At 44.2% G+C, this 12,298-nt stretch overlaps 1 protein-coding gene across 15 annotated transcripts in view; it reads right to left on the bottom strand.

Annotated features, from left to right (window-relative positions):
• Positions 1–770: 770 nt before the first annotated feature.
• Positions 771–12,298, bottom strand: part of MAP7D2 (MAP7 domain containing 2) — a 106,555-nt gene continuing 95,027 nt past the window's right edge. For all 15 annotated transcript variants that reach the window (XM_053305119.1, XM_053305123.1, XM_053305128.1 and 12 more), the window contains 5 exons: positions 12,116–12,169; positions 7,619–7,712; positions 5,763–5,949; positions 2,857–3,132; positions 771–2,399 (listed from right to left, as the gene is read on the bottom strand). In XM_053305119.1, coding sequence (XP_053161094.1) covers positions 2,883–3,132; positions 5,763–5,949; positions 7,619–7,712; positions 12,116–12,169 — 585 coding nt within the window. In that variant the 3' untranslated portion in view covers positions 771–2,399; positions 2,857–2,882. The remainder of the gene's footprint in view (positions 2,400–2,856; positions 3,133–5,762; positions 5,950–7,618; positions 7,713–12,115; positions 12,170–12,298) is intronic.

The raw sequence follows: 12,298 nt of genomic DNA, 5'->3' as shown, positions 1-12,298 counted from the left end.
TTTATGAATTTGCTTCTATATTCAACTGAATCATAATTAACTCACTGTAGAAACCACAATAGATAACCAGTGCCTAACAATTGAGGATAACATGTCCAGCTTCAGCCAAAGTCACAGCTCTCTTCCTTCTGCCTGATAATGCTGATGATCAGACCCTCTACCCAGGGCAATTGTTGCACTTTCTTCCATATCCTTTACACATATGACTTCATAACTCATGTTATGGAATCAGATCAGATTTCAATATTTTCAGTCTCTAGTAAAGGTGCTCCAACCAGCAGGTCCCCTGGGTGGGAGGGAAGAAAGTTGTGGCAGAATCAGGCTGTTCTTCCCCCCTCATCCATCCCATCTCCAGGGATACCAGGATCTTCATGCTTGCTGGAGGGCCTGAAGGGCTGTACAAATGATTCAGCAATCAGGTGAATAAAGGATCAAATGAAACAGTGAGAGATCAGCAGGGATCAGCATTTAGCTGACTCTACTTCAGGTTCTTTTTAATGTGAATGAACTATCAATGTATTAACTATTAAACCTGGAATCCTCAGAAGTTTGAAGTATTTGTTTTATGTTTATAAACTTATAAACTTCTGTCATAACTAATTGGAAAACTAGTACCAACCTCGACCCCTTAATGAAAATGTGTTTCACTTGTATATAGTGCTATTGTGTCATGTTAGTTGTAGAATGTCATAATAAAATACCTAAAGAGATATCTCTATCTCTATTAAAACACACACACACACACACACAAACTTTGTATCATAGCCAAATATGTTCAGTTTGTTTTTTATTGTTTAGGAGGAAAATTGCAGAATTAATTTTGGAAGACACTGTACCATGCTACAACATACTGCACAGTTACAAATAAAGTATTTTTGCTGAAATACATCAACATAAATATTGTAAGCATTTTTGTATATTATCACATAGTTCCATTAACTACTCTTTAACATTTGCCAGTTTTAGAATCACAAGAACAGAGCTACGTTACATTTTAACACACCTCTACATAGAAAACTTTTCCATTTTCTTAGCTTCAACATAATTCTTTTTGGAGTTTTTTTGTTTGTGTGTTAAAGAATGGGACAGAATTATCCTCTAGACAGCACAGAATACAACGTAAAAGTTAGAGTTCACCAAAAGTTGTATTTTGTTGTGATTGATCCAGCCCAAGTTCCATTGATTTCTATAGGAGAAATCTATGCAAGTGCTTATGTTTTGTATTACAATTAATGGGATTTTAAATGCTTAGGTGGGCTGCATCATGCCCTTCGTATAGCATACAGAATATCTATACATACTTAATAAGAACTTTCTTCATACATGTCTGTAGAGTGAGAGAGGCTAATAGACTACGAAGAGATGTGCAAGTACCACTTTCAGTACTCATAGTTATGTTATATAGAATCTTGTTGCCCAAGTCTATATATTGTTTGCTGTTGATTATATGTTGTTGAGTTGTAGGATATTAGCGAATCTCATGAATGAAAAACCACCTGGCATTAATAACAGATGCTGAATTTTTAATATTAGCATATCATCAGCCTGGTCCCCATGATACAGTCACTTATACAGTAACATACTACATGTGAGTAAAAGTACTGGTCTTTTTGCATATACAGTTAAAATTAAATATGCTTTATAAAGATGGATGTAATGAGATCTTACTATTTTATTTTAGCACAACACTAGTGCTAAGTTGAGTTCACTGCCAGCTGAACTGCTGACAGTTCAAAATAATAAAATAAAAACAAATTTATATGCTGTATTTTAATGAGGGATAACTTTAATGCTCCATTATCTGCAAGAAAGTCCCTTGGATTCCAGCAGTTGCATATATGTTTTCAAGCCTTCCCAGTTATAGGTTTGCAATTAAACACCTGCAATAATGGCATTAAAAAATCCATCTTTTTCTAAAAAACAACAAACCAAAAAGACAGGCACATGGCAAACACAGAACACACTATTTTGTTTTAATGTGCATTTACCAAAAAAATCCTGATCACTTCATGATAAAATTAAAATGATGTTTTAAAATAAATGAATAGGCCCTGTTTGGTCTAATGACCGTAAATAAAATTACAATTACAATTACAATGAATACGCTCACTCAGGAGCCCAGCAAGACATAAATTTAATATCCAACATTTCTCAGCACTTGAAGCTCAAATTCTAAACAAAAAAATTCCCGCAAATGCTCCCTGAAACCAGTCTGAACTGAAGATTCCACTCTTTAACAAAATGACTAGTAGTTCAACAATGCACACGGGAAGACAGTAAATTCAGTGCTGAGTAACAGGATATCCAGTGTTGAGGACTGCAGCAGCTTCTTCAAATGACAAGCTCTTATTTTACTGACAGCAGCATTGGGAGTGTTTATATCCTCCAAATCATTTCCCCTGTTAATCAGAAATAGAAATAGTTGTGAGTTGGCATACATTAAAAATTTCATATTTAGATTCTATTCTGTACCTATTATACACTTATTCTTGCGGCATTTACTTGCTCTGATTTTATTTCCAGTCTCCAAGGACCAAGGCATAAAACAGAATACTGAAGACATTACCCCACAAACATTATGGAAGCCACATGTTCCTTACAGCCACTTCTTTGTATCTAAAGGCTCATTTAATAAAAACTATTAATTGTTAATCTTTCCCTCAACACCTCCCAGGACTAGCAGATCTTCTAACCTTACCCACAAAAGGAAAAACAAAGATAGGTTTTTTGTGTTAGAACACATTTCTCTGGTTTTCCTTTTATTTGTGTGGCAAATACTTGGCAGTCACAGAAATAGAGAAACTTTGCTTGCAAAGGCTTACACATATAATGTGCATTAACAAAAATATTCTGTACCTTATCGCAGAGTAGTAGCATGTTCATCAACACAAGGTATTGAGTGTTGTATCCTGTCCTGGACTATTAAATCCATCAATCAAGTTTTTATTACAATCATCTATGCTAATGCTTTCACTTGACAGCTTTGGATAAGTGGCCTGGCCAGTAAAATCTAGAAGATCTTGAAGAGCCTTTCCATTATTTGATCCATTTTGGTCCAAAGAAACACCAGGCATCATTTCATTCAGTGGTGAAAACTCAGGGATAGATATAAGTTCTTCTTTTGAAGCAGGACTGTATAGAGAGAAAAAAAGAAGAGTTATTAATTTTAACAATACACTAGTGGGCCTGGGCGCAGAGCATCTGCGCCTCTAGTTGGGCCCAGCTGTCCCGGCATGCCCGGCTTTCTGCTCCCCCACCCCCCGTCGCCATCCCCCTGGGCCAGGCTGTCCCAGGGGGATCCCCCTGGGCCAGGCTAGCCTGCCAACGCTTCCACCATGCAGCTGGGCTAGGGCCCGCTGCTGCTGTCTCACTCAGGCGGGCCAGGCTGTCTTGCCGCTGCCTCCCGCTTCCTTCTCCTGGCTGGTGGAGTTTTGCCCACCCCCTTGCTGCTGCCATTATTACTCCCTGCCACCGCTTCCCACCTCCTCCTGCCGGCCAGCGGGGCTTTGCCCACCGTCCACCCACCCTTTCTGGCTGGCGGGGCTTTGCCCGCCGGCCCTCTGCCTCTGCCTCCTGGCCGTCACCATTATTTCTCTCCGGTTCAATGCTGGAACTCTCGCGCGCTCTAGAGCATCTACGCACTAGTACTTGATTGTTCCCCTCACGTCAGAGATCTCCCCACCCTCACCTGAGCTGCGCTCCTGCTCCTCCTCCTCCATCCAATTGCTTCCATCCCCCTCACCCCTCTTGGTCACTCCTCCATCCCTTTACTCCATCCCCCTTACCCCTCTTGGTCATGGCTGCAGCATTGCTGCCGCCTATTGGCCAAGCTACAGCCCCCTATCCCCAGAGACCTCCCCACCCTCACCTGAGCCCCGCTCCTGCTCCTCCCCACAGGCACAGCAGCAGTGGTTGACCGGGCCATTCCTCGCTGCTGCCACCACCATGGCTACTCATTCCCCTCAGGCTGCTGACAGGCTCGGGGCCATCCTTTGCCCTTCCTTCTTTCTCCTTCCCCCTCCCTTCTTTTTCTCTCTTTCTCTCTCCTCCACTTGCTCTTCCCCACTTTTTCTTCCCCCTCCCTTCATGTTTTATCTCTCCCTCCCTCCCTGAGTTAACAGATCTTGTTCATCTTGTTTCCTCACCAAATTCACACAACGGCAGCCTCCTTCTGAAGGGGCTCTTTCCTCCCTCACAACCCCTCTCTTCGCAGACTCCTGCGTGTTAGCCTTTTATATATAGACTAGTATTTTTCAGCCTGTTAAAATAACGGGCGCTAGTGGCACTGGGTGGGGGGGTACCTTTAAGAGCGGCGGGAGGGTTTACTTACCCCTCCCGCCGCTCTCTCGCTTGCCGCCATAATTATCTGATTAATTGGGGCGGCAGGACACCAGCCGCCCCCACCGGCCCCCCCCACCTGATAAGGGGCCAAATCGGCCCAAACTACTGCCGCTGCGGCCGGCCGCCCACCCTCCCAGCTGCCCGAGTCCTAACCTTCTACGCCGACCAGGGACCCATAATTGGATAAGAAGAGAGGAGCTCGCAAACAGAGCTCCTCTCTCTGCAAAGCCTCGGCCCGAACTGGCACTTTGGGCACAAAGGATGCCTGGGAGAGGCGTCCCAGGCGTCCTTTGTGCCCAAAGCACCAGTTCGGGCCGAGGCTTTGCAGAGAGAGGAGCTCTGTTTGCGAGCTCCTCTCTCCTTCTCCAATTATGGGTCCCTGGTCGGCGTAGAAGGTTAGGACTCGGGCAGCTGGGAGGGCGGGCGGGCGGCGGCCGCAGTTTGGGCCGATTTGGCCCCTAATCAGGTGGGGGGGCGGCAGGGGGGGCTGGTGTCCTGCCGCCCCAATTAATCAGATAATTACGGCGGCAAGCGAGAGAGCAGCGGGAGGGGTAAGTAAACCCTCCCGCCGCTCTTAAGGGTACCCCCCCCACCCAGTGCCGGACCGCAATTTGCAGTTCCGTGCACACCTCGTCGGGCCGGTCTCTTCTCCCCGCTCTAATCTCCCCGCCGCTTCAGTTTTTAACTCCCACCATTGCCGTCTCTGCTCTCCCGGTGCCCCTGTGGCCCGTGTTTTTACTCTTTTCTTTTCTCCCCACCGTTTTTTTTTTGTTCCCTGCTTCCGCCTCTGCTCTCCCAGTTCCCCCGCTGCCGCCTTAGCCCTCCCGGTTCCCCCGCTGCCGCCTCTGTCCTCCCGGTCCCCCTGCGGTCGCTAAACATGGCCGCCCGTGTCTGGGCGGCCGTATCTTTCTCGCCTGTTCTGGGCATGCGCTCCGTGCATGCCCAGAACAGCTGAGAAAGACACGGGCGACACGGGATCACGCTGGAGGCTTTTATTATAGAGGATAGATTCCTCTCCTCTACAATCAAGAACATCTTCCGACCAGTAACAGTTGCATTCCAATTGACCTTAACCATCACAGGCTCCTCCTCCTTATCTGCATATGGAATCTCCACTGCTCAATCACCACAGTGCAACAGGTTCCTCCTCCCTATCTGTATATGGAATCCCCACTGCCCAGTCAGGTGCTTCTGCTTGCGAACAATGTCAGACAATAGCCTCCTCCCCCTCTGTCAGCCAATTGCCTCCTTTCTGCCACGTCCCCATGCATCCTGTCTTGGCAAATTAATTATATAGATATTTAATTATATTCATGACTATTATGATCATACAAAAGGACACAGGTCTGAAGCAGCAGCAGCCACATGAAACTAGTTATATGGTACTTTAGATTCTGACCAAGATTTGTAGTGGTATGTACCTCACATCCATAGACTGAACTTCATCTGTTGAATCATCCATACTATTGGATTTCCCAGCCATTGTATTCAGTTGAATAAGGCCCATGAGTGGCTTAAGTCCATTAGAAAATACATCACGAGGAAAAGAATCAGGCACAGCACATCCTAGACTGTTATCTTCTTTACAGTTTGCCAGTCCATTCATTTCTATAAAAGAACCTCATTAGTATGACTTAGAAACACCACACACACAAAGTTCTTAAGTCACTGAAGTTAAAGATGAAAGTGATTCCTCATATTGTCTGTTAGTATCCCTACCACAGAATTGCTCTCAAGAAAACATGTATGAAATATTATGCCTGAAGTCCATGAATCCATCCATCCATCCATCCAGAAGAGAAAATATGGAAGTTTGAATCTATACTGTTTAAAAACCTGTCTAGATATTAAAAGTCTAATCATGAGAGACCTCTGATGGTTCCTCTGCCAAGAGCACAGCAGAGACCTCAAGCAATTTTCCCAGTGCCACCTTCCAGAAAACACTATTTTCCCCAGTCGCAAAAGTGGTCATGAAAAGGGACAGGTTCTACTCAGAATACAAGATCGGGCTAGCAGGTGGTGCTCTGTAAAATGTGTGAAGTCCCTGTTCAGTGTGTGTACAGAGGATAAGATCACACTAGTAGTAGTGCAGAAATTTGCAGTGTGTGTACAGGGAAGTGAGATGACTCTTGGGACTTGTGTGAAAACTTGAATAGCCTGCACTTTACTGCTGTATAGAAGTGGTTTAGGGGAAGTATATACAATGGTTGGACAAAGGCAGCTACTCTTTTACTATGTGCCATTTTAACTACTCCAGTTTTCTCTGCCTATTGAATATACAAGCTGCATTATACCAAGTCAATCTTGCTTCATTTTGTCTACATGGACTGACAGTGGCTTTGTCAGGGGTTTCCCTTTCCCTTTCAGACAGGGGTTTTCCATGCCTAGAGAGGGCAAGCTATCTATCCTATCCAGCAGCTGCTCATGAACTCTCGCAAGAGCAGGCACACATGGGATTAGCGATGAGTATGTTTAAGATGCAACTGCATCTGAAGAAGAACTGTCAAGTTTGAAATGCGTCAGGCAAAAGGTTTTATTTATTTATTTGGCACATTTCTATTCTGCCCATATGCTAATCTCCAGGTAGGTTACAATTTATAACACAATACAAATAAAACAATTTAAAATATAGATAAAAACCCTAAAACTTGAAATTCTAAAACTATACATTTAAAGCCTGATTAAACAGGCGTGTTTTCAGATTTTTCTTAAAACATCCAGAAAAAGGGAGCCTCTAATTTTGTTAGGGTGTGCGTTCCAAAGTCCTGGGGCAGCCCTGGGAAAGGCCCAGTTTTGCATCGCCAACAACTGAGCTGGTGGCTACTGCAACTAGACCTCCCACAATGATCCTAACAGAATTAATAGATTAAATAATGAACTGAATAGAAGTAATACAGCATCTTTGGGATCCCCCTCTTCCCCTCCTCCGCCAGGTTCTTAGATGTCAGAGTATAGAATCTTGCAATTGGTATTATGTAGGACTTGGAGTGTTCAATACCAATTCCCTGGGAAATTTACTGCACATAGAATTGGACAATGAGCAGGGCAATACTGCATTTATTTGAATGTGGGATCTCATGCCCCTACCATCCAGACTTGCTCTCACTCTCATCATATGTGGAACTTTGGAGATGGGATGAGGGAAGAATGGCTCTTGAACAGGTGAAGTTTTGTAGAACTTTCTGAATGTATTTTCAGAAATTATAACAATCTATCAGGATTCACAAAGATATGCATTTGGGGAAGGATGGGACTATAACAAACAAAAAACTTTTACCTGCTTGACTTATCAGTGACTTATCAGTGGCAAGTGGCTTTGGCTGTTTGTCAACATTTAGGGCTGATAACACCTCTGGTTTGGAGTCTTCCTTCTGTACCATAAAACATGTTACATTCATTAGATGTGAACAGAGAGGCAGCTACCTAAATAGCATCTACATCTTAACAGTAGTTTTTTGCTTGAAATATGTAAATGCACATGTACATACACACACCGACACAGAGCCAGCTCCAGATTTGAGGGGGACCTCAGCAAGTCCCCTTGACTGATAACTTTCTATTTTGCAGGGTGGTTTACCTTGGTGGCAGTTGTAATTCTGCCAGCATTGGCTGGCTACCATTTTTTACCATGTGCCCCCAACATAACATCTTTCTGGGTCAATGTGAAGAAAAAATGGCACCCAGTTGCCACTGAGTAGCACCACTGCCACTATGGTAAGTTGGCTCTGAAATAGCTGAGCTCAAATCAGAATAATTTTTATTATGGTCTCTGACCAGAAAAAAACCAAAGCAAACCAAGTACAAAACAAACAAATAAATCAAGAAGTGAAGAGATATACATATTGTAGTAGTATATAAACACAATGTGGGCGAGAGTATTCATTAGGTAACACAGAAATATCTTAACCAGATGAAAACCCATTTGCATACCTGTATCTATACCAATTGAAGTGTGCTGACTACAGAGAGGGGGGGGATTGTCAGCTAATTAAAGATTGAATCAACACCTCCTGTCAAACTTTGCTTGCAATCAGACAAAACTTAGCTACACTACTTGAAATTTCAGCATTCTGATCAGGTAAGAGATAACAGATATAAAAAAGGTCTGGTTGCCCTGGGAAACTGGCAAAAAAGCAGAGATGTTCAAGTGAATGGTACTTTCCTGAATTATCCTTCCAAAACTGCTGTGTGTAGTGCATTGAAATATGCCAACATCAATGCTTGACAATACTTTGACACCATAGTTAAGGTACTAGGTTAAGGTACCCAGCTAAAGATCCTTCTAGGAATGTGACTCTGATCAATTTGGCATTCCATATCATTTATTCGCTGCCTGAGGGCTGATTTAGCATTCTCATAGCCCATTTAAAATAGCAAGACAGCTAAATCCATAGTGAAAAGCTTCTCTTCCAGCCATTGTTTCCATCTTGAAGTGAAGCTGTCAGCAGAGGTGCTAGAACCGAAGGATGGACGTTTAGCTTTATCCGTAACTCAGATATGGTAGTGGTTGGCCGCTAGGGATGTGGCCGCTTAGGGAGGAAAGGAAAAGAAGGAAAGCAGGCAAGCAGAGAGGAGAACTGAACGGACTGGGGGAGAAGGGAGAGGGGAAGCTGCAGGGAGAGAAAGCAGCGGAGCCTGGCTGGGCAGAGAGACAGAAACGGCTGACTGCTTTGGAAGACGCTCGTTAGAGGGAGGGCCATGCAGGAAGGAGCCGGCTGAACACTTGGCTGCCCGACACTAGGGACTGGAGGGAGGAGGAGGAGGTGGCAACGACCAGCAGGGAAAACACAAGCAGCCTAGAAAGCGGCGGGGTGGCGGGGAAGCTTGAATGAGAGAGAAAGAGGGGGAAACGGAGGAGGGAGCAAGCTGGAGCAGAAGGCTTGGGGGGAGGGGGCTGCGGCAGAAGGCTTGGGGGGAGTGTACTGTGGAGGCAAGTGGCGGGCTGCAGAGCCGCCGCCGGCGGGCCCAGCCCACCCTCAGAGGCCAGGCAGCAGCGGGCCATGGAGGCCAGGCGGCGGCAGCGGGCCCGGCTCACCCGTGGAGGCAAGGTGCCCGTGGGAGGCTGGGACAGGAGGAAACCGGGCAGCTAAACTTCCCTGTTCGCCACCCGGGAGGAGGAGCAGTGGCGGCGGGGCCCTTTTTGGCCGCTCGCCACCCAGTAAGGCCTGTGGCAGCAGAGGCAAAGAACTCAGTGTGGGGAGGGGGAGGGCAAGAGAGAGTGGGGGAGGAGGGAGGGCAGGAGAGTGGGGCAGGAGGGGGAGGGAAGGTAGGAGAGAGTGGGGCAGGAGGGGGAGGGGGGGCAGGAGAGAGTGGGGCAGGAGGGAGAGGGGAAAGCCAGCCCCAAAGAGCGCACAGATGCTTATTATCTAAAGGAGGAACAAGTGAGATAAAAATTGAATAATAGCGGTGCTAAAATACAGTCCTACTTTATGCTCTGAAAGTTGGAATTTTGTTTGTGAGATGCCCCATCAAACTACACCATACTTTTAGGCATGAATCTTCATATAAACTTCTGCATTAAGAGAAGTGGGCAACCATCAGTTGTGAAGCCATAAGGTTAACTCCATAACTTTTCTCTAGAAATTAAATCAAATGTGAACCTAAAGTCAACAAATGTGGTGTAAAGGCAGTGTTTGGCTTGGTAGAATATTTTTCAGCCAGGTGTTATAATATTAAGGCCTGCTCTATTGGGGAGCAGCCCACTCTAAAGCCAGCCTACTCTTCTGCCAGTATATTTTCAGAGTCAAACCAGTCCAATAACCTATCAGTCCAATAGCCTGCCATACATCTTACTTATTATACTTGGATGGCTGATAGGGTGATAGCTTGCAAATAAATCTCATTTACCTTTTTTATAGATTGGAATTGTTATTGCTATGCCCCAATCTTGGGAAATAGGCAGTATGATCAATTTATGAAAAAAGGGAAAGCCAAGACTGGCACCCACCATTCAAGATTACTGCTTATCAGTTCAGAGGAAATAAAATTGCTTCCTGGGGCTTTACCTAATGTAAGCTGCTTGGCCAGGGAGCTCAAGCCCTCCCTGGGGAAGGGCAAGCAGAGGACAGACATCAGTGGTGGGCCCTGCTGGAGCAACAGAACTCAGCAGCTGTCTAAGGATGGCATGTGTTGATGCTGGGTCTGCACACATACACAACAAACGCTATGTAATAAAAGGCATCTATCTCTACCTGCAGTGGTTTGGTTTGCAGCAGGTATAGGAGGGCTCCCAGCAGCAACTAAATGCACCTCCCCATTAGACTGTAGAAACGAAGTATAAAATGAAGAAAACATGGGGCGGGAGGCAGAAACCAGCAACAGACTTGTGTGAAAGGGATGAGAACTCAATTCTGGTACTGAAAACAAATTCCTGGGCTAAGCATGTGCTCAGAGGCACCCTGTTCTTTATTACAATGCGTACCCCTGCTCTTTATATAAACGGAGAGGGGGCAAGGCCTGTTCAAGGTGATAAATGAAAACATGATCCATGTAACATGCCTGCACTGTGGGAAAAGCAAATGCTGCCTATGTAATTATTGTGCCAACATGGTCTCCTAGGATCCTAGAATCAGCATTGCATACTGATATCGACAAATCACAGAGACCTTGCCCCAATATGGACCCCTAGCAATTTGGTTTTTTTAAAGTAAAGATCAGTTAAGGAGCTAGTTAGAGAGGCAGGGACTTAGCATATTTGGGGGATGTAATTCATCCCTGTCTTTCCCTCCTTAAGTCTCTTGTGCAAATAACGGCTGAAACAATAGACAGAGAATTCAACATAGTCCCTCCCTTTCCCATAGTCCTTGCAAATTTAGCATATAAAGAGCCCCTGGTGGCGCAGTGGTAAAACTGCCACCCTGTAACCAGAAGGTTACAAGTTCAATCCTGACCAGGGGCTCAAGGTTGACTCAGCCTTCCATCCTTCCGAGGTCGGTAAAATGAGTACCCAGAATGTTGGGGGCAATATGCTAAATCATTGTAAACCGCTTAGAGAGCTCCGGCTATAGAGCGGTATATAAATGTAAGTGCTATTGCTATTGCTATAAAAGTATACACCAGCCAGCTCTAGAGGCTCATGCTGTTCGGGAGTTGAACTAATCAGTTTCAAACGGGTATGGTTAGGGTATGCTTAGGGTTTCTAAGCTCCACACTCTGTTCCAATCTTATCTAAGTAGATCTTTTGCCAATCCTCTATTCAGATTTCATTACTGGACTTTTAGTCATAATGTTTCTCTGGAAAGACAGTCCATTTTAAAATTCAAACTTTAAGGTGCTACAAGCTTTATAAAAATAATTTCTCTTAATTTAGTAAACTTGAGACTCCTGAAACTTAGACAAGATTTAAAAGCTATCTACTTCCAAACAATGTCGTTATGCTTAATAGCAGAAATATATATATTAAAAAATATCTCTATTTGTGGAGTTCTGGAGATTGAAGATCTGCCTCATTATTGATTATATTGCCCATTGTATTCAGAATCATGTTCCATTTGTATTTTAGAATTCTTTTGGGGAAGTTGTGTTAACTTTTTCCAATTCAGATATTTTTTGTGACCCATAAGATCTCACTAGATGCTTCACAAAATAGTGAAAAACTATTTCAGACAATGGAGTCAATTCTGAATACTGTATTCTCACTCTAGAACTTTTATTGTTGCATTTGTGTTAAGTGTTATATTGTGCCTTGTTAGGCGTGTAATATTTTATTCAATGGTGCCAAGTAGGTAGGTAGGTAGGTAGGTAGCCTGGCTAAAGATGGGATTCTTTTCCATACCTTCACATCTGGTGTTTCACTTTTTCTTGTCCTTTTCATTATTTCATCAATTCTCTGAAAAGAAATCAGATTACAAAAAATATTTATGGTTTGTTTACTACCCATTGCCTTCCATATCTAGTTGAAATTGCAATATTAGATTGCACAGCTAGTGAAAATATTTCTTCTAACAGTTTTCCTTGA

The sequence above is a fragment of the Hemicordylus capensis genome, chromosome 3 (genome assembly GCF_027244095.1).
Source record: "Hemicordylus capensis ecotype Gifberg chromosome 3, rHemCap1.1.pri, whole genome shotgun sequence".
NCBI classification, from domain to species: domain Eukaryota; kingdom Metazoa; phylum Chordata; class Lepidosauria; order Squamata; family Cordylidae; genus Hemicordylus; species Hemicordylus capensis.
Note: the sequence above shows the minus strand (reverse complement) of the source record. Positions and strands in the feature narration are given on the sequence as shown.